The sequence below is a fragment of the Phocoena phocoena genome, chromosome 10 (genome assembly GCF_963924675.1).
Source record: "Phocoena phocoena chromosome 10, mPhoPho1.1, whole genome shotgun sequence".
NCBI lineage: Eukaryota > Metazoa > Chordata > Mammalia > Artiodactyla > Phocoenidae > Phocoena > Phocoena phocoena.
In genome coordinates, this window is record NC_089228.1 from 75849138 (window position 1) to 75871670 (window position 22533).

General features: G+C 41.2%; 1 protein-coding gene across 2 annotated transcripts; it reads left to right on the forward strand.

Moving 5' to 3' along the window:
* Positions 1 to 9929: 9929 nt before the first annotated feature.
* TDRD6 (tudor domain containing 6) lies at positions 9930 to 22203 on the forward strand. 2 transcript variants are annotated; one of them, XM_065886236.1, is made up of 4 exons: positions 9930 to 16005; positions 17671 to 17795; positions 19074 to 19163; positions 22174 to 22203. In XM_065886236.1, the coding sequence occupies exons 1-4, from the start codon at positions 9930 to 9932 to the stop codon at positions 22201 to 22203; spliced, it is 6321 nt and encodes a 2106-aa protein (XP_065742308.1). The 2 variants fall into 2 exon arrangements, with proteins under 2 accessions (XP_065742308.1, XP_065742309.1); XM_065886237.1 differs by lacking the exon at positions 19074 to 19163.
* Positions 22204 to 22533: the final 330 nt, after the last annotated feature.

Here is a 22533-nt window from a genome sequence, read left to right on the forward strand (position 1 = left end):
AACCTGGCTTCAACCCATTTTTCTAAGCTTTGCATATTGCTCGGTACCTGCACCTTACCACCTTGCAAATTCATCACCCCACTTATTTCTCTGGAGATGCTCTTTACGTGGCTGCTTCCCAGGCAGTGTTCATTCTGTGCTCTCCGCCGAGCTCTCCTCCCGTCACTACCACCATTCATCTTCACCTTCACTGGGGAAGTCCTACTTTAGCATCTAGAATGATCTCTGAAGACTTGAACATCTCCAACACCTCCATGCTCCCATTGCTTCTTCTGTGGATGTCTGTCTGCATGGATGTGTGTCTGCCTCCCTATACAAATGAACTCTCGCAAGCAAGGGTCATGCAATACATCTCTGTTTCTCTTTGAATCTTCACACAGAAGTCAATTAGAAGGTATTTGTTAAATTCAGAGATTTTTAGGGGTGGAAAGAAAAAGAAACATTTATGTACCCATGATTAAGCCATATGTTGTTTTCCTCTTACCTTCAGAATAATTGTGTCGGGTCAGTAACACTCAATTTCAAGGGATTCTTTACCATGTGCAGTGCTTAACTGCATTTTCAAAAGACCTGTGTCTTTAAACATATGTAATTATTATAATTTTAAATAAGTATTCATCAGTTTAATAGCTATTCTACAAAAATCTAGAATTTGATAGTTTTAAATAATACAAAATACTTGGTTAGTCAATTAACAGTTAATAAATATGTGATGACTTTATATTATTCATTTTAGAGTGTATATGAAAATTATATCACTACTTGTATGTACTTTTTACCCTCGAGTGTTTTAGTATTTATGAACCCTGAGGAATACGTGATTATTTTTCTCTCCCCATACTTTACCCCCAACAGGCTGCTGTGATTGTCAACAGCAGCAGGATCCACTTTGGAGGTTTGATAAAAGCAGGTGAAGATGCTTAAAGATGTCTGTTTGCTGAAAATAACTGGTAACAAACAGGAATATATGTGAGTAAATATAGTGCATCATTCTGATTTTTAAAATAAATGTTTTAAAATGCCTAATGAGTTGTCAAGGGTTTTGTTTTGTCCTAGTGTGGTTTTGTCCTGGTGTGTTTTTGAGTTAAAATGATAATAACAAGTTTTAGAGATGGTTTTTAAATCTTAATCTTTACTTTTCAGAATTGAAATAGAAAGTACCTTAATTTAGAATGTCAGACTTGAAATACTTACATTAGCAAAGAGAATACCTATACCTTGTCGCTAAAAATTTTATTTTATGGGTACTCCCTATTAATCCAGTTCTCCTTATTAATCCAGTTCTGCTCAGACTAAAAAGGATGGGTAACTAATAGTTACAGTGATGGACATGCTCACTGGCTACAGGTAAAAGACGAAAATAAAATTGAAATTAGTTAAACGTTGGAAAATTAGTCCCTTCTTTTCTGACATCATATTCTACTTTGATTACCATGATACCACTCCCTCCTGTCACTTATATTTTTGTTTCTCCTTATCAGTCTCTATTGGCTGTTTCTTTGCTACCAAGTCCTTAAATTTGGGTTCTTCAAGGTTCTGTTCTTGGCTCTCTTCTCAAAGTTCACTCTTTCTCTGGGAGGAGCCACACATTTCTGTGACTTTAGCTACTACACTTGGGCTGGTAATTCCCAAACACATAATAGGCAGTCAGTAGATGGTAGATGTTACCATAATCTGTGTTTCTGGTCCTTACTGACTTATCCAGCTTTACTCATGTTTTCTCAATTGCCAACTTTATCTCTCCACCAGGATGGCCCACAGTCCTTGTGAGCTCAAAATTCACAATATTAAATCAGTAGTTTTTGTTCTAATCCTTTCTCACCGCCCTTTACAATGTACTCTTCTTCCAGGAGTCTCTCTTGTGCTACACACCTCGTACTGCAGCCAGGAAACGTCAGGACATCCTTGACTTCTCATTTGTTTACTTACAGTCCAAAATACTTAAACCCATTTATAAAAAAGAAAACTACAGACCAATATCTCTTAGGAATATAGATGCAAAAAAAATCAATGAGCACCACTTTACACCCATTAGGATGGCTATTATTAAAAACACAAAAAACACCAAGTGTTGGTGAACATGTGGGGAAATTGGAACCCTTGTGCATTGCTGGTGAAAAAATAAAATGACGCAACTGCTATACAAGACGGTATGTGGTTTCCTCAAAAAATTAAACATAGAATTATCATATGATCCAACAGTTCCATGTCTAGATATAACCCAAAAAATTGAGAGCAGGGACTTGAACAGATATTTGTACACCAATGTTCATAGCAGCATTTTCACATAAACAAAAGGTGGAAACAATCTACATGTCCACTGACAGATGAATGTATGAATGGATAAATAAAATGTGGTATATACATACAATGGGATATTATTCATCCTTAAAATAGGAAGGAAGGGCTTCCCTAGTGGCGCAGTGGTTGAGAGTCCACCTGCCGATGCAGGGACACGGGTTCGTGCCCCAGTAAGGGAAGATCCCACATGCCGTGGAGAGGCTGGGCCCGTGAGCCATGGCCGCTGAGCCTGCGCGTCTGGAGCCTGTGCTCTGCAATGGGAGAGGCCACAACAGTGAGAGGCCCGCGTACCGCAAAAAAAAAAAAAAAAAAAAAAAAAAAAGGAAATTCTGAGACACGCTATGACATGGATAAATCTTGAAAACTTTATGCTGAGTGAAATAAGCCAGACACAAATTAGCATATATTATATGATTCTACTTATATGAGATACCTAGAATAATCAAATTCATAGAAACAGCAGAATCGACATTGTGAAAATGACTATACTACCCACAGCAATCTACAGATTCAATGCAATCCCTATCAAACTACCAATGGCATTTTTTACAGAACTGGAACAAAAAATCTTAAAATTTGTGTGGAGACACAAAAGACCTCGAATAGCCAAAGCAGTCTTGACGGAAAAAAACGGAGCTGGAGGAATCAGACTCCCTGACTTCAGACGATACTACCAAGCTACAGTAATCAAACAATATGGTACTGGCACAAAAACAGAAATGTAGATCAATGGAGCACGATAGAAAGCTCAGAGATAAACCCACACACCTATGGTCAACTAATCTATGACAAAGGAGGCAAGGATATACAATGGAGAAAGGACAGTCTCTTCAGTAAGTGGTGCTGGGAAAACTGGACAGCTACATGTAAAAGAATGAAATTAGAATACTCCCTAACACCATACACAAAAACACACTCAAAATGGATTAGAGACCTAAATTTAAGACCAGACACTATAAAACTCTTAGAGGAAAACATAGGAAGAACACTCTTTGACATAAATCACAGCAAGGTCTCTTTTGATCCACCTCCTAGAGTCATGGAAATAAAAACAAGTGAGACCTAATGAAACTTAAAAGCTTTTGCGTAGCAAAGGAAACTATAAACAAGACGAAAAGACAACCCTCAAAATGGGAGAAAATATTTGCACATGAATCAACGGACAAAGGATTAATCTCCAAAATATATAAACAGCTCATGCAGCTTAATATTAAAAAAACAAGCAACCCAATCCAAAAAAGACCTTAATAGACATTTCTCCAAAGAAGACATACAGATGGCCAAGAGGCACATGAAAAGCTGTTCAACATCACTAATTATTAGAGAACTGCAAATCAAAACTACAGTGAGGTATCACCTCACAGCAGTTAGAATAGGCAGCATCAGAAAATCTACAAACAACAAACGCTGGAGAGGGTGTGGAGAAAAGGGAACCCTCTTGCACTGTTGGTGGGAATGTAAACTGATACAGCCACTATGGAGAACAGTATGTATATTTCTTAAAACACTAAAAATAGAATTACCATATGATGCAGCAATCCCACTACTGGGCATATACCCAGAGAAAAGCATAATTCAAAAAGACACATGCACCCCAATGTTCATTGCAGCACTATTTACAATAGCCAGGTCATGGAAGCAACCTAAATGCCCATCAACAGATGAATGGATAAAGAAGATGTGGTACATATATACAATGGAATATTACTGAGCCATGAAAAGGAATGGAATTGGGTCATTTGTAGAGACGTGGATGAATCTAGAGACTGTCGTACAGAGTGAAGTATGTCCGAAAGAGAAAAACAAATATCGTATATTAACGCATATATGTGGAACCAAAAAAATGGTACAGATGAACCGGTTTGCAGGGCAGAAATTGAGACACAGATGCAAAGAACAAACGTATGGACACCAAGGGGGGAGAGCGGTGGTGGGGGAGTGTGACTAACTGGGAGATTGGGATTGACATGTATACACTGATATGTATAAGATGGATAACTAATTTTAAAAAAAGAAAATTACAAGCCATACACTGAGAGAAAATATACACAGAACACATATCTGATAATAAAACATGTATCTGGAATATACAAGAACTGTTACAACTCAAAAATAAGGTGACAATACCTTTAAGAATGGGCAAAGGAGTTAATCAGATACTTTACCAAGGAAGACAGATGATGGCAGAGACACACATGAAGAATATTCAACAACATTAAAAATTACAAATTAAAACCACAATAAGATACCACTACAGACAACAAGAATGGCTAAAATGAAAAAGCCTGACAATATCCAGTGCTGTTGAGGATGCAGAACAGTTTATATGTTGTTGTTGGGAATGTAGAATGATGGTATTTTGGAAAATAATTTGACAGTTTCTTATAATGTTAACATACGTTTACTATATGACCCAGCAACCCTACTCCTAGTATTTACCCAAGAGAAATGAAAACTTACGTCAACACAAAAACATGTACATGAATGTTTACACAGTTATATGGATAATCACCCCAAATTGGAAATAACCTGAAAGTCCATTATCTAGCAAATAAATGTATGTCTATACAGTGAAAAACTATGCAATCATAAAAATAAACTATTGATACAGACAACATGGATGAATTTAAAGGCATTATGCTAAATGATGGAGGTAGACACAAGAGGCTACAAACTGTATGGTTCCATTTATATGAATTTGGGAAAAGGCAAAATGATAGGGACGGTTGTTACCAGGGACAGACGTTGCCAGGGACTGTGGTTGCCAGGAACTGAGCCCATGATGGAGGGAGGGGGTAATCTGCAAAGAAGCATTAGGAGACTATTTGGATAATACAAATGTTTTATATTTTATCTGTGATGGTATACCTTTACAACTTTATATATTTGTACATTTGTGGTGATGTGCATTTATATTATATACAAATGCACACTGTATACTGTATACAAATATGTAATTGTGTACATTTGTCAAAACATCAAACTACACAATTTAAAAAATGAGTTTTACTCTATGTAAAGTATGCCTCAGTAAACCTAATTTTTAAAAAATCTAATTTAAGATTTTTTAACCTTTAACTTAGAAGAACTAAGAAAGTATTTTAAATTTTTATTTTATTTAACTACTAATAACTCTAGTGTGTTATATGCCTGCTGTGATGGGACCTTTATCTATATTGTGTCATTTAATCTTCATAATAAAGTTAGGTATAATTCCATTTTTATAGATGAGAAAACTAACTTAGAAAAGTACATTGTCCATGTCATCCTGCGATGAGAACCAGGGACTTTTTATGGGGTTTTTTGCATCTCAAGTATTTATTCAATGCACACATGTTAACTGTACTTAAATCATCCTTCAGAACTTTCCTATAAGGTCTGTGTCCTAAACCCATTTTCAGATGTGGAAAGAAGAGGACAGATAAATAACTTTCCTTGGTTTGCTCCTCCTACTCTAATTGACCCCGTATAATAGCACAGTCTTGAATTATTTGTGTGTGTGTGTATATTCTAATAGAACTTTAGCTATGGACACTGAAATCTGAATTTCATAGAATTTTTTTAAAACTTCATTTTGAAATCATTTTAGATTCACATAAAGTTGCAAAAAATGTCCAGGGAAGTCCCATGCACCTTTCACCCAGTCCTCCCCAGTGATAACATCTTCCAATCTTGAGTAACTGTAGTATACAATCAAAACCAGCAAAATGACATTGGTATAACCCACAGATTCAGATTTTACCAGTTTTACAAGTGTGTGTGGGTGTCTGGTTCTATGCAATTTTATTACCTTCTTAAATTCATATAAACCACCACCATATTCAAGACACAGAACAGTGCCCTCTTGCTATCCCTTTATAGCCACTCATCCCCCCTCCCCTCATCCCTAACTCCTGGCAACCACTAATTTGTCCTCTATCACTACTTTTGTTAATTCAAGAATAGTATATAAATTGATTCATACAGTATGTGATCTTTGGGGATTTTTTTTTTCTCACTCATCATAATTCCCTTGAGAACCTTCCAAGTTGATCCATGTGTCAAGAGTTCATTACTCTTCCTTGTTATTGTTGAGTCATATCTCATGGCATGGATGTACCACGGTTTGTTTAACCATTTACCCAGTGCACATCCGGGTTGTTTCCAGGTTGGTGTTATTAGGAATACAGCTGCTATAAACATTTATGTAGAGGTTTTTGCATGGACATAGTTTTCATTTTTCTGGGATAAATGCCCAGGAGTGCAATTGCTAGGTCATATGGCAAGTACATATTTAGTTTTTAAAAAGTGGCCTACCATTGTACATTCCCACCAGCAATCAGAATGATCCAGTTTCTCCACATTCTGGTCGGTGTTGATATTTATCACTGTTGCTTTAGTTTAGTCATTATCCTAGGTTGTCATGATATATGCTTGTGGTTTTAATGTTTTTCCCTAATGGCTAATGATGTTGAACATCTGTTCATATTGCTCTTGCCGTCTGTATATCCTCTTCAGTGAAATGTCTCTTTATATCTTTTGCCCATTTTCAATTTTGTTTTACTGTTAAGTTTTGAGAGTACTTTATACTGCAGATACAAGTCCTTTGTCAAACATGTGGTTTGCAAGTATTTTTTCCCTGTCTTTCCTTTTAGCTTGTCCTTTCATTCTCTTAACAGGGTATTTCTCACTTAAATAATTTTTTTAAAATATTTATTGAACAGTAATTTTCTAAGTAAGCATCTTTAAACCGGGCTAATTAGTGGTTAGAAACTACAGAGTCTAAAGTGTACGTGTTTCTGCTTAGAGTTCTCCATATACAGATATGATAGCACAGAATAAATGATTCATATGTTTTGCCCAATTTCTCTGCATTTTTTCCATAAAAAAAATGCTGAAATAACTCACAGTATAGTGTCCAAATATCTCTCAGAAACATTCCATCCCTCACGTTATCCTTTTCTCTTTTAACCCTTAAATATTTGTAAAAGGATCGGATTACTCCCTCTCACTTTTTCTGAGGCCAAGGCCCTCAAAGCCTAAGAGGAGGGAGGTTTTGTGCTTTCATGTTAGGAAATCATCATTAATTTATTAAGCTTCACTGAGGTTGTAAATAAAAGTCATATATAACAGTTGATACCACTTCTTCAGACTACTGGTGTCTTATTAGGGAATTTTTTTTTAATTAAAAAAAATTTTTTTCACCGCACCACATGGCTTGTGGGATGTTAGTTCCCCAGCCAGGGATCAAACCTGGGCCCTCGGCAGTGAAAGTGCGGAGTCCTAACCACTGGACCGCCAGGGAATTCCCTAATTTAAAAAAAAAAGAAGATAGAAGTTTTTTTATTTTTTATGGAACTCAAGATATTTTGCTTAATAATGTATGGGAAATATAGAGCAGGAGTTTAATCTTCACAGTGCCACGGTCCGATTTTTTAAAGATCCCTGTCCAGCAGCGGAGCAAGACAGAGCAAAGTAAAGCTACCTATCCCAGTTGCAGCAGAGGCAGGACACTGGAAATATCTGGGAGGATGTGAGGAATGGCTCCGATCAGCCCATCAACTACATGATACACCTTGACATTGAGGATTAGAGGCTCTGAGTTACAGAAAAAGGGTGGGAGCAAGTTAAACAGGAAACAGAAGTCATTTGCTTAGATTGTTGTCTACAACGCTGTGGTCTCTGTAAGAGCTGGGTTATACAGTTTGAACTGAAATAGAAGATTAGTTGAAATCACGATTCCACGTTGGATCAAACAATCCCAAACGACAGACCATTTTATAGTGAACTCCTTTCTTCCATCATCAAGGATATAGTGCCAGATTATCTACTTTTTTGTTGTTGTTAAACATTATTGTGTGCTAATCAAAAGTCCAGCACTGTGTGGGGCACTGAGAATACAAAAATAAATGAGAAGAGTTCCTGCTTTCAAGAAGTTCACACTCTGGTAGAACAGAGCAAAAGGAAACAATTGCAAGATGTGATAGATAATATAATAAAGGCATGTAAAAGGGGGGAATAATCAGTTCTGCCTGGGAATAGTAAAGTCATGAGGAAGAGGCATCTGAGCTAGAACTTGCTAGATGTGTTTAAACCAAATGTTTATTTTTCTTCCATTATTATTGTAAAACATTAGAGAAAATTTGGAAAATTGAACTGAGTTTTCTGGGATGAGTTTATCAGGTAAAAGTCTAACATTTTAGAGAAATCAAAATCATTCTTTCATATATTCATTCAGCGAGTATTTATTGCCTCAGCCCCCTGCTCGATTCCAGGAATGCAACAAACAGTTCTTGCCACAAGGCGTTTTCAAGCTGGTGGGATGACAGAATGATCAAAGACAACTGCCACACAATGTGAAACTGCATAGCAAGCACAGGAGGCTTTGGAAGCACCTGGCAACCTCTAATCTGGATAGACTGAAGACACTGAGATTTACACTGTCGAGCCAGGGTTATATTAAGCACTGTCTTGATTTCATCTATTATTAAATTTGATGACATTTCAAAATGTGAAAAAGTGAAGTGGAAAAGTATGAGAAACCCCTCGGACTGTGCCTAACTTCGCCAATGAACAAACATTTCAGCACAAATGTAGTAATTCTGGGAGTTACGCCTAGTTTGCCTGCACTTTTCCATTCCCCTTCCCGTTGACAAACAGAGTCTCCTAAGGGTTACCTTGGTAAGATTTAGGTGGGAAAAAGAACGACAGTCCAGCCAAGAGGCCCTCCGCCATAGCAGATGCAGCAAGCGTTGGAAGTCATGTTTCTTCCAAAACTCTTGACCTCCTTCTCTGAGCCCAGTTCTGTGCTAGCTCCGTGCGTAAATGAAGACTAAACACCTGCAAAGTGGGCAGACGATACAGCAAAGAAACTCACACCGGGTAATCGTAGGGAAAGAAACATTTAACAGTCTTCATATACTCTCATACTTTAATTTAACCCTTATCACAACTGTATCCATCCAGGCGATCAAACAGGTTCCTAGAAGAGGCGGTCAGCGGCCTGCTCGAGGCCACAACGCTGAGAGCACACAGCCAACGCCCTGCCGCGGGGGCGCAAGCGCCACCGCGCGGCCCGCAGCGGGAGAGCCCCGGGCCTCCGAGAATTCCGGCCCAACACCCAGAACGCGCGGTGGGCGCCTCCGTTTCTCCTCCCCGGTTCTTCAATGGCTAGCAACGCGCCGGGCGCGCCGGGCTCGCCGGGCTTCGTCGGTCTCAGCCGGACGGCCGAAAAGGAGGTCCCTGCGTGGTCTGGGCCTCGCCGCCGCCCCAGGCCCGGCCGACTCCCTGCGTGCTCCAGAGTCGAAGGCGCTCTGAGAAGAGGCAGGTGGCGTCCGGATCCCGCCACGTCTCGGCCCTCGAGGCCCCTTCTGCGCCCCCCAGCACAGGTAAGCAGGCCCGCCCGCCGCCCGCGGCCAGAAGCCGGGCCACCTCGCGCTACAAATGCCTGCGCGGCGGCGCAACCGTGGGCGGTTGGTCGGGCCGCAGGGTTTTACCAGTCAGCGCGAGTCCGGGAGGCCCGGAGGCGGCGTTGCGGCGGGGTCGCCCGGCTTGGTGTCCTTCCCAGTCCGTGTGTCCTGCGAGCCCGAGTCTGCGGGGCTCTCCTTCCAGAGGCGCGGGGGCTTCGCGGGCCGGGCGGCGCGGCAGAGATGTGCTCGACGCCGGGGCTGCCGACGCCGGGGGCCTCGCTGGTGCTGCGGGTGTCCTTCGTGGACGTGCAGCCCGCGGTGATCCCCGTGCAGCTCTGGGGGCTGGTGGGCGAGCGGCGGGACGAGTACGTGAGGCTGAGCCGGGAGATCCAGGAAGCGGCGGCGGCCGCGCACGGCCCATGGGCGCTGGGCGGCCCCTCGGCCTCGCCGGGCGAGCTGTGCCTGGTGCAGGCAGGTCTGCTGTGGCACCGCGGCCGCGTAGTCAGCCGGCAGGCGCAGGAGAGCCGCGTCTTCCTGCTGGACGAGGGTCGCACCATCACAGTCGGCGCGGGCTCGCTGGCGCCTGGGCGCAGCGAGTTCTTCCACCTGCCGTCGGAGGTGCTGGGCTGCGTGCTGGCTGGCCTGGTGCCTGCGGGCGGCAGCGGCGGCGTGGGCGGGGCCGAGCCCCAGCACTGGTCTGCCAGCGCCGTGGACTTCCTTAGCAACCTGCAGGGCAAAGAGATGCACGGACGGGTCCTGGACGTGCTGCTGCTCCACCGTCTGGTCCTCCTGGAGGTGCCCGCGCTGTGCCAGCAGATGCAGGAGCTCGGGCTGGCCCGGCAGGTGCCCGACGGCCTTTTCCGCTCCCTGCTCAAGCGCTACCTCTCGGCCACCGCGGCTGTCCTGGGCCCCGGGGCCCCGGTCGTCTCGCGAATCCCGCCCAAGCAGGAGCAGGCTGGCCTGGATTACTTCTACCCCCAGCTGCAGCTGGGCGTGACGGAGCCCATGGTGGTCACCCAGGTGTGCCATCCCCACCGCATTCACTGCCGGCTCCGCAGCTTCTCGCAGGAGGTCCACCGCCTCTCCGAGAGCATGGCCCAGATATATAGGGGTTCCCCCGGGACAGGGGACGAGAACTATACCAGTGCCACCTGGGAGGAGAGGGAGGAGAGCCCAGACAAGCCGGGCTCTCCGTGCGCATCCTGCGGGTTGGATGGACATTGGTACAGAGCGCTCTTGCTTGAGACTTTCCGGCCCCAGCGCTGTGCCCAGGTACTTCATGTGGACTATGGAAGAAAGGAGTTAGTGAGTTGTAATAGCCTTCGCTACTTGCTGCCCGAATATTTTCGAATACCCGTGGTGACATACCCTTGCGCTTTGTACGGACTCTGGGATGGTGGCAGAGGCTGGTCTCGGTCACAGGTCGGTGACCTGAAGGCACTGTTTCTGGGCCAGGCAGTGAACGCAAAGATTGAATTTTACTCTTCCTTTGAGCATGTGTATTACGTCACCCTGTATGGAGAAGATGGGATTAATCTTAACTGTGTGTTCGGAGCACAGTCCTGTTGCTTGGCTGACCGATTGCTTCAGAGCCAGGGAATAGAGGAGGAGGAGGAGGGGGGCGGGGAGGAGGAACCGGAAACAGCTTTTCAGTCTCAGTCTCCTGCTGAAGAAGTGGATGAAGAGATTTCACTCCCAGCCTTGAGGTCTATCAGGTTAAAGACGAACGCCTTCTATGACGCCCAGGTGGAGTTTGTGAAAAATCCTTCTGAGTTTTGGATTAGGTTGAGGAAACACAATGGCACCTTCAGCAAATTAATGAGGAGAATGTGCAGTTTCTATGCCTCTGCCAGTAAGCTGGATGGTGTTATTTTGAAACCTGAAGCCGATGACCTTTGCTGTGTGAAATGGAAAGAAAGTGGCTATTATCGGGCTATGGTCACCCGATTAGACGACAAGAGTGTGGATGTATTCTTCGTTGACCGGGGCAATTCGGAAAATATGGACCGGTATGATGTGAGGATGCTGCTCCCTCAGTTTAGGTGGCTACCAATGCTGGCCCTGAGGTGCACCCTGGCAGATATTTGGCCTTCGGGAAAAAATTGGAGCCAGGAGGCAATTTCCTTTTTCAAAAAGACCGTGCTGCACAAAGAATTAGTTATCCATGTCCTTGATAAGCAGGATAGTCAGTATGTTATTGAGATTCTTGATGAATCAAGAACAGGGGAAGAAAACATTAGTAAGGTAATTGCTCAGGCTGGATTTGCCAAGTATCAGGAATTTGAAACAAAGGAAAATATTGGCAAAAGTGCCCACTCTCCGGGGCATGTTTTAAACCATTTTACTGCAAACAATAACAAAATATCTTCTGCCAAGAAGGAAGTAGAACACAAAGTCAAGAGAGAGGGTGAAACTACAGCTGTTCCAGAAACTGTGAATGACACAACCGTTGTGACAAACGTTTCAACTGGACTAGTTGTACGGGACAAAGAGAAAAGAGGGTCTGTTTATTCTCCTCTTGTACAGAATTTCTTGGACATTAAGCCAGGCTCTTCTTGTAAAGAGGAGCTAGAAGTTGGAAGTACAGTAGGAGTCAAAGTGTCTCATGTTGAAAACCCTGGCTGTTTCTGGTGCCAGCTGACCAGGAACATAGAAGGATTTAAAGCGCTAATGTGTAGTATTCAGGACCATTGCAAGAATACAGCTACTCCCTACCAGGGAACCACCCCTGCTTGTTTGGCAAAACGAACAGCAAATGGAAAATGGTCCAGGGCTCTGATTACTGGGGCACAATCTTCAGAGCATGTCAACGTCGTATTTGTAGATTATGGAGACAAAGAAACGGTATCTGTGAAGAATATTTATTCAATTAGTGAAGAGTTTCTCAAGGTTAAGGTTCAAGCGTTTAGGTGCAGCCTTTATAATTTAATCCAACCAACGGGTCACAATCCTTTTGTTTGGGATGAAAAGGCAATCCAAGCTTTTAGTGAATTTGTGCATAAGGCATGGGAAGACAATGTAGAATTACAATGCACAATATTTGCTTTGGCTTCCATTCACGTTGAAGAACTGTTTAATGTCGTGGATTTGCTAACACCTTTCCAGAGTGCATGCCATTTTTTGGTAGAACAGAGACTTGCAAGACCAGTACAACTTCAGAAGCCTCTGGAGTCCTCTGTTCAGCTCCATTCTTACTACTATTCTACACATGATATGAAAATTGGAAGTGAAGAATCAGTGTATGTAACACATGTCGATGACCCTTGGACATTTTATTGCCAGCTGGGAAGAAATGCAAATATTTTAGAACAGTTGTCATATCATATTACACAATTAAGTAAAGTTTTGCTGAGTTTAAAAACATCTCCCTTGGTCCCCAGCACATTGTGCCTTGCCAGGTATACTGACGGAAACTGGTATAGGGGGATAATCATAGAAAAAGAACCAAATAAAGTCTTTTTTGTTGATTTTGGGAATAGTTATGTGGTAGCAAATGATGATCTGCTTCCAATACCTAGCGATGCATATGACGTCTTACTTTTGCCCATGCAAGCCATTAAATGTTCATTATCTGATATTCCTGATCATATACCAGAAGAAGTTACAACGCGGTTTCAGGAGACTATTTCAGATAAGTCATTGAAGGCTTTGGTTGTAGCAAAAGATCCAGATGGAAGACTGATTATAGAACTATATGACAACAGTATTCAAATTAATGCTAATATTAATGAGAAGTTAGGACTCCTGGGTTCCAAAGGCGGGACAAGAAAGAAAGAAAGTGAATCACTCCTCTCTACACCTGAAACTCTTGAAGCAAAAAAGGAAGCTGTGAAGTTGTCACCTACACAGTATTTAAGTAAATCAATAGAGAACAAATCAGACAGTTTGGTGATCTTAGAAGCATCATACAAACCTAAGATCAGCTCAGCATGTAAGGAAATCAAATTTTTATGCAGTTCAATGAAGACAAACTTAGTCACTCAGTACCCAGACTCTGTGGCAAATAAAAATAACCAAGTGTCTCCATTACCAGTAGAAAAGAAATTAGTGAGTTCGGCTGAGCCCCCTTTGAAAGCCACAAAACTAGAAGCCACTCTTCCAGAGAGAAAAATAGGAGATTCACGTAACAAAGGTTCGCCTCTAAAATTTTCTGAGTTCCCTCAGAAGACTGTAACGCCTGGCTTTAAAACAACTGTGTATGTTTCTCATATAAATGACCTTTCAGACTTTTATGTTCAACTAACAGAAGATGAGGCTGAAATTGATCGTCTTTCAGAGAGGTTAAACACTGTTAGAACAAGGCCTGAATATTATGCAGGTCCACCTTTGCAAAGAGGAGATATAGTATGTGCTGTTTTCCCAGAAGACAATTTATGGTATCGTGCTGCGGTCAAGGAACATCAACCCAATGACCTTCTCTCTGTGCAGTTCATAGATTATGGCAATGTTTCTGTGGTTCACACCAACACAGTAGGCAAACTTGACCTTGTTAATGCACTATCACCCAGACTGTGCATTCACTGTTCCTTAAGGGGACTTGGGGCTCCTAAGACTTTAAACCACAAGGAAATGATGCATTACTTTTCCCGAAGGACAGAGGAGGCGCAACTGAGATGCGAATTTGTTCGATTTCAAGACAAATGGGAAGTTATTCTTGCTGATGAACATGGGATCATAGCAGAAGATATGATGAGCAGATATGCTTTCAGTGAAAAATCTCAAATAGGACTTTCTACCCAAATAGTTAAAGGTGCCTGTTCAAAGTCTGTCAACAAAACAGACGTAGACACTTCTGTATTTCTTAACTGGTATAATCCAAAGATGGAGATGATACGAGCTTATGCCACGGTGATCGATGGACCTGAATATTTTTGGTGTCAGTTTGCGGACACAGAGAAACTTCAGTATTTAGAAGTGGAAGTACAAACTGCTGGAGAGCAGGTGACAGCTTGGAGAAGGTGCATCCCCTGCCCTCATATCGGAGATCCTTGCATAGTGAGATACAGAGAAGACGGGCATTATTACAGGGCACTTGTCACCAATATTTGTGAAGATTCTCTTGTGTCCGTCAGGCTTGTGGACTTTGGAAACGTTGAAGACTGTGTGGACCCCAAAGCCCTCTGGAACATCCCTTCTGAACTGTTGGCAGTTCCCATGCAAGCCTTTCCATGTTGCCTCTCAGGATTTAATATTTCAGAAGGTGCATGCCCTCAAGAGGGAAATGACTACTTTTATGAAATAGTAACAGAAGGTATGTTGGAGGTAAAAATATTAGAAATCAAAAGGGATGTTTGTGATATCCTTTTAGCCATCGTTGACTTGAAAAGCAAAGGCGAAAGTATCAGTGAGAAAATGAAGAAATATTCTAAGATTGGTGCGAGTGACAGTGACCTGCCCTATGAAAAACATGGCGTAGACATAAAGGGAGCTCTTGGGTCCCCCAGTCCCGAAGTTGGACTTCAGAAACCAAGTAGCAAAGCTGGACAAGACAAAGCACTCTGTGTCGAATCACAGACAGGTAAGCTCTTGGAAAGAATTGACAAAGACTTAAGCATCATTGAAACCAAACCAGGTAAATTCTTTGTCCCCAAAACTGATAACATTTTTGAAACTTTTGAAAACCCAGGCAAAGATGAAAGTGGCACTGAGATGCTGGAAGGTAACGTCGAGTGCCATCTGGGTGACAGAGCGAAGTTTGATGATAAGTACCTAATTACAGAATTTAGCACATTGTTACCACATGCCACCGAAACAGAGGAGGCACTGGAACTGAATTCCCTTGAGGTGGAGCTTTCTCCTGATGATGAGTCCAAAGAATTCCTGGAGCTGGAATTCATTGAATTGCAGCATTCCTTAGTTGCAGAGGAGGGGAAAGAAGAGCTGGGCCTGGTGCCTCTGTCTGTGCCTCTTCCCCAAGGCTGTGACCCAGCGGCCAACCTGCCACCGTTGGCAGGGCTACTGCCCCTCAACTGTGAAGCCGAGAAACAGCCTGAACTAGAATTACCTACAGCCCAGCTGTGTCTAGAGGACAAAATAAACCCTTTGTCTTTAAGAGTTAGTCAGAAAGCCCAACAATCCCTGTGTGCTGAGGATGCAAGAAGGTTCAGTTGTGCGGAATGCTTTGATGAGGAGCATAGGCTGTGCCAACACGGAAAGACCTGCTCTGCCAAGATGCAGATTGAAATGAATATCTATAAAGAAGAATTTACAGAACATACATCTCTGTTTAGAGATGCCGTGTCATCGTTGAACTCTGTGTTTTCTGAAGAAGAACCCGGAAGGAAACACAATCACACTTTACCAGATCACGTCTCGGGTATGTGTGTTTTTTTTTGTTGTTGTTGTTGTTTTTTCCCATTCGCTTTTACTTAACTAACTGAAAAGTACTTATTTGTTTTAAAGAAAAGAGAATAATTCTTATTTGAATTTTTAAAATATTAATTTGGGGGAGGGAAGATTAAAACCTGAGAAGAGAATCAGATTTGGATTTTACGAAGGGTATTTTAAACGTGGGTAATTAAGTAGTAAAATCAACGTAAAATAATTCTTTATATGCTGGGTGAAATGCTGAATTATTAATTTTGCTTTTAAAAATAGAATGCTTCAAGTCTGTGTCTCCAAAAAGTAATCACATTTAAAATATAAACAAATCATCTCTAGAATCAAGAGGTTATGTTTTTTGGTAAGTTTTGAAAAATATAGTGTTCCTTTGCCAAGCATAATAATGTAGGCATGAATTTACAGTAGGGATAGTTTCAACACAGTTTTTTTTTTTTGCGGTACGCGGGCCTCTCACTGTTGTGGCCAATCCCGTTGCGGAGCACAGGCTCCGGACGCGCAGGCTCAGCGGCCATGGCTCACGGGCCCAGCCGCTCCGCGGCATGTGGGATCTTCCCGGACCAGGGCACGAACCCGTGTCCCCTGCATTGGCAGGCGGACTCTCAACCACTGCGCCACCAGGGAAGCCCCAGCACAGTTTTAAGAATTAACTGTTTTGCTTCATCATATACCTTGCCATTCGTTTAGAAGCCCTTAAAAAAACGGAGTTAGGGAGCCTGTATTAATCAAGCAAGTTTACAGCCATGAGTAAATATTGGAGAACATTTATTGTCATTAACTTTTTTATAAATTATTTTTGCTGCTATTTTCTTGTCTACTTAACGAGATTTGAAAGTTACACAAAATAGCTATCTTTTAGGTTTATTTTAAAAATAATCAATGTTAGACTTTTTAAGTGTCAATTTTTATATTATTAGATTTGAGCCATTGTACAAAATAGAGAAAACAATAGACTAAGGAGAATGAAAATCATCATAATCCCAGCACCAAGAAATGGCCACTGTGAATGCTATGATGGTGTATATACTTCCTTCCTGACGTTTCTCACCCTTTCTGTGTGTGTCTACTCACATACAGTTTAAAAAACTAACTAGAGGTCATACTGTCATACAGTGTTGAATCCTGCGTTTTAATCCCTTAAATATGCTTTCAAAAATACTTTAGTTTTGTAGTATGCCATCCTGTGGATGTATGGTAATTTATTTAAATACCACCCTGGAGTTTTAGTCCTCATTGTCACATTTTAATAATAAGTAACAGCTTTGTGATAAAAGTGTCTGCTCACTTGTATGTACCATGCTGCTTTGCTGTAGAAATGGCTGTTGTAACCACAGACCACATTACATGTGGCTATAATAGCCAGCTTTAAGTAGTAACTCTCAACGTTAGAAATCAGATTCACATCCTTAAAAAAAAAGCACATCATGGTCGTGTTTTTTGAGGAGAGCGGTAAGGAATTATACGGGGAAGGGCCACTGGAAGAATAAAAATAAAATCGAGGGAGGGAGACTTAGAACATGTCGTACCATATGTGATATTGATGATACGAGAATAGTAAATGCATGTTGGAGAAATGCTTTGCTTGCATATCTTTAAGGAATTAAGAGGTATGCATTGAGTCTTGCTCTGTTCAATTTGGCAGCTCAACCAGAGAACACCTACACTCTGAAAGGATTTCCCGTGGGATCCAAATGTGTTGTGTGGTCAAGTCTAAGAAACACATGGTCTAAATGTGAGATTTTGGAATTAGCTGAAGAAGGCACAAGGGTATGTAAAACTGAAGTAATTTGTCTCAAAATGTACTTGCAGATTGTTAAGGAAATTTTACCAAACTTTATCAGACTAGAAAATCCAATTGAATAGATGATTTACCTGCTCATTCCCCGTGATAATTTGATGCAGTGCAAAAATCATTTTAAAAGTTCCTATATAAGCATCCAAGGCTCTTTGATCTCCCTTACTCCCGAAATCCTATCTGTCAGTCACTGAGTTCTGCACTTCCCACTTCTTATCTCTTAGTTAAAACTTTTTATACCTGATGCCACTGTCATGATTAAGTCTGTCATTTCACAGCTAGATGCCTCTAATAACCTTCTGTTGGTTTACTTCTAGTCTTTATTCAGTTGATTCTCCACACTGCCAGTGTGAAGTTTGTCAAATGCAAATCTGACTCCATCGTTCGCTTGTGGAAAACCTCTTGGAAACCTCCAGTAGATTGTGTTTTTTCTGTGGTCTGAAAACCACCTTAATCAGAATCACCTGGCACATTTCTTAAACGTATTGATAGATTCCTGGACCTTGCCCTGGCTGGCTGATTGAGAATTTCCAGGGGGAAGGACCAGTAACGTATATACTCTTGCACCATGAAAATTTGAGACCCTCAAGGCTAGAAAAGTCATTAACATGCCACAGGAGGTTCTCTGGGGTTGAGCATCCATGTACCTCTTCCAGCCTTAGGTCTTACTCCTTTGGGTTTTGTATCTTATATTAGATGAACACCATACTGCTTGATTTCTCTTATATATACTCTTGTGTTTGGCTTCTTTGATATAGTTAATAATGCAGTCCTATTTGCCTGTATTCTGTCCCCTTCCCAAAGTGGATAATTTCCACTTATCTTTAAAAGATTAGCCATTGCCTCTTCCAGGAAGCATTCACTAGCATTATTTTCTAAATCTCTCCATCTCTTCACTCCTCTCTGTCCCCTGCCAACAAAAGCTTTATACCTGTGTTGTATTCCTATACCTCCTATTGCAGGAGTCTGTACTTCCTACACTGTGTTGTAACTGTCTGCTTAGTGGTCTGTTCCTCCACCAAATTTTGAACTTCTTGAGATCTAAATTTTATGCCTTTGATCTCTAGGCACAGATACTCAATGTACGTTTTTTGAACTGAAGTACCATTGAGTTGAAATGTAATATTGATTTTTAATAAAATCATTTAATTACCTTTTCAAGTATTTCCTTTTAAAAACGGTTGCTGTGGTACATACATCAGTCACAGCTTTTGGAATGACCAGTTTTTACTATTTTTTTTCTCCTGTAGGTTTTGAACCTTTCAAATGGCATGGAAGAGGTAGTGAACCCTGAGAATGTCTGGAATGGTATAGACAAATTGGATAAGAGTCCATGTGAGGTATGGGTTTATGTAAATAGTAATTAATGAGAGTGTTCTCTTTCATTTTGAAAGGTGACTGGAACTATTTCCAAAGCCCTTGTGTTTAGGAATAATAGAGGAAAAAATAGTACTATTGTAATAATAACAGTGGAAAATAGCAATAATGCAATGTTTCTAGATTTTATGCCCAGTACCTCTTACTAATGTTTTACTCACTGATTTTCATTTTGGGATTTAAAAAAAGGAAAGTTGTTTGGCATTTGTGACCTTTATGAAATACGTTTGGTGCAGAAAATCTGGGAATATGACAAAGTTAAAAAGAGGAAGTATCAATCACCTGTAATACATCCTTCCAAAGGCAAACGGACTGATCCGTTTGGTTTTCTTAAATAATCTTTCTGTTTATATGGAATATAAATATATCATCCACGTATTTTGAACATGGTTATTTCATTGTACATTCAGTTTTATATTCTGTGTTCTTCATTTAAGATTATATGGTAGGCAATCTCCCATGCTGTTATGATATGTCTAGACATTTGAGTTTATCCTGTTTGCAGTTTGTTAAACTTCTTGCTACAAAATCTGTATCTGGTAGTTCCAGTATCTCGTCATGGCAGGGTTTTCATCTACTGATTGTCTTAAGAAATGATTAGCCTTTCCTCGTACGTTGTATGTTGAGTAATTTTGGATTATATTCTGAATGTTTTGAATACGATGTTGTAAGACTTTGGAGGCTGTTAAATCTTCTGGAAAATGTTAAAGTTTTTGTTTTAGCAGGTGGTCAACCTGATTAGGTTCATACCACAGGTCTCTCTCTCTCTCTCTCTGTGTTTGGTGGTTCCAGTGTCAGTTTAGTCTTCAACGTCTTTGCTGTAATGTTTGGGTCTGCCCAGGGCATCAGCCACAGAGGGGTTAGTCTAGAACTTGGACAGAGGTTTATACAGTCACTCAGGTGTTAAAGACTTAGCTATGCTTTTCTTTTCTTGATTCTGTTCTGCATTTGCATCGTTCGGGATGACCTTAGGTTCACATATAATATTAGGGGTTCAAATTTTCCAATTCCTTTCCTCTCTGAGATTTCCTCCATACTTTGAGGCTCCAAGGGTCCTCTCTTATTCAGCCCCCAGGGGCCCCATTTCCTGGTCCTCTGGCCAGAAAGCATGCTTCTCCCAGTGTTTCCCCGTGTGCTGACCAGGCAGCTGTGTTTGACAGGCCTGCCTCTGGTGTGAAGCAGATAGAGAAAAGAGAGAGAAAACCCCCACGCCCCACCCCCTGCCTCTCGACTCTTCAGATAACAAAGGGCTGTTTTCCTCAGTCCACTGGCCAGCGTCTTCTCTCAGATTTGTAAGTGCCTGCACTGTGACTGCTGTGCAGAAAAAGTACAACAGTGAAGGGGTTTCCCCCCCACACCCCACCCTTTAGTATTCGGGGCCTCTTTCCCCACTCCACTAGCTAGAAAGAGGGGATTTCGCTCAGTTTTGCTGCCCACCCCAGCCTGGCAGCTGTGATTTGGCGTGAAACTCACCCCTGTTTTGGGTCGTTATTCAAGTTTTTACTACAGTCCTTCTATATTTCTGATCCCATTTACTTTTCAGAAGCCTCAGGTAGTTGCTTTTTGTATTCTTTCCAGAATTTTCCATGGTAATCAGTGTAAGTCAGCTTACTCCATCTTGGCTGCAACCAGAAGGCCATAGCTGCATAATATTACATGACATTACTAGACAATGATTCATTAAACCATTTCTCCTCTTGTTGGACATATAGTGAATTTGTTCACTATAAAAAAATCATTGACCTTCTTCACCTCTTGAAAGCTGAAAATTGGAAAAGGACACTTTAGTCCCCGCATGGAATGCTACAGCGGAGATATTCCAGATAAATGGGTATTTGAAGAATAGAAAATATACTTGCCGTTATTCTTCATTATAAAATCAAATTGGCCTAGTCTTAATAGGATTACTTTTTGTTGTTCACCATTTTTCTGGTGTATCTATGGTCCCCTTTCTGATTTTGATTATTTTGTATTTATAATAAAGAAGTGGTAGTAATCCAAAGGTGTCTTTTGTTGGGCTGTATTCCGGACAGTGGGAAAAGATCTTTACTGCCTGTCATTGGATGATACTGTGGTCAAAGGTAACTTGTGTTTTTAAAACAAAATACTTTTAACAACCAGAATTGCCAAGTCTTTAAGGTACGATTACCCTGAATCCCTCAAGTAAAAGTGGTTCATCCATTTCCATGGATGTTAGCAGCAGGAAAATAAAAACCACTTCAGCTAAAAATAGTGATAAGTAAACAAGAAGATTTCTTGAAATACAGGGAATTTGTTGATTGAATTAATCTTGAAGGTGTATGATAAATTCATATTTTAAAGGATTTTTTCAGTGTTAGCTCAGATGTTCAAATGATCTTTGTTAAATAATCTCTTGGAATTTCTTTTGAGATTTTTAGTGTATGTGATGATTCTGTTTTTTGGATGTTCCTGGTTATTGCATGATCTTGTTTGTAAGTAGCACACTGAGGCACATGGAGAATGAAATCAGCTTTTGGTGACTTTAGTATTATGTGAAAAATACGCACTAATGAAAGAGAACAAAGAACTAATTGGTTATCAGCCTTGCCAAATATCATCCTAGAAAAATATAAAATATACCAATTTCATAACCTTTTTCGAGAAGTTTTATATGATAATAGGTACAATGTGAGAACCAAAATATTTTTTTAAATGACGTCAGTCGGAATAATTCCCTGTAGTAATTAGAATGCTCATCTCTTCCCCCTCCCCATTTTTAGAGGACATTAATTTTGTCACGGTAGCACCCATGTAAAGAATTTTCTTGGGACTTCCCTGGCAGTCCAGGGGTTAGGACGCGGCGCTTCCACTGCAGGGGGCACAGGTTCGATCCTGCTCGGGGGAACTAAGGTCCTGCATGCTGCAGCATGGCCCCCCGCCACACACACACACACAAAATTTCTTATTTTTATGTTTCTTTCTCAACTTGAGGTTTTTCTCTTCTTGTTTCAGAAAAGAGGTCTGGAGATGATAGAGATTTAACTGCGTCCATAAACGCGGCCAGTCAGTCAGAAGCTGCTCTTAAACAAGTGCTACCTCGCCCAGACCAACAGAATATTTCAGAAAATTGAGGGCACGTAATCAGAAGAAGTTGTTGTTTCCAAAAAGCTTGATATGTGTCAAAAACAAAACAGATCTCAGGCTGCCTGTGTGGTGTATTTAGAGTGCTATTTCTGCGTATACGGAGCTGGGATCTTTCCTCTCCCTTTAAATGTGTTATCTTTCTAATAGCTCACACTGCAAAAAAAACCTGTTTGGGTTTCTTCTGAATATAGTGTTTAAAATAGAAAATTATAGGCTTATGACAAGCAT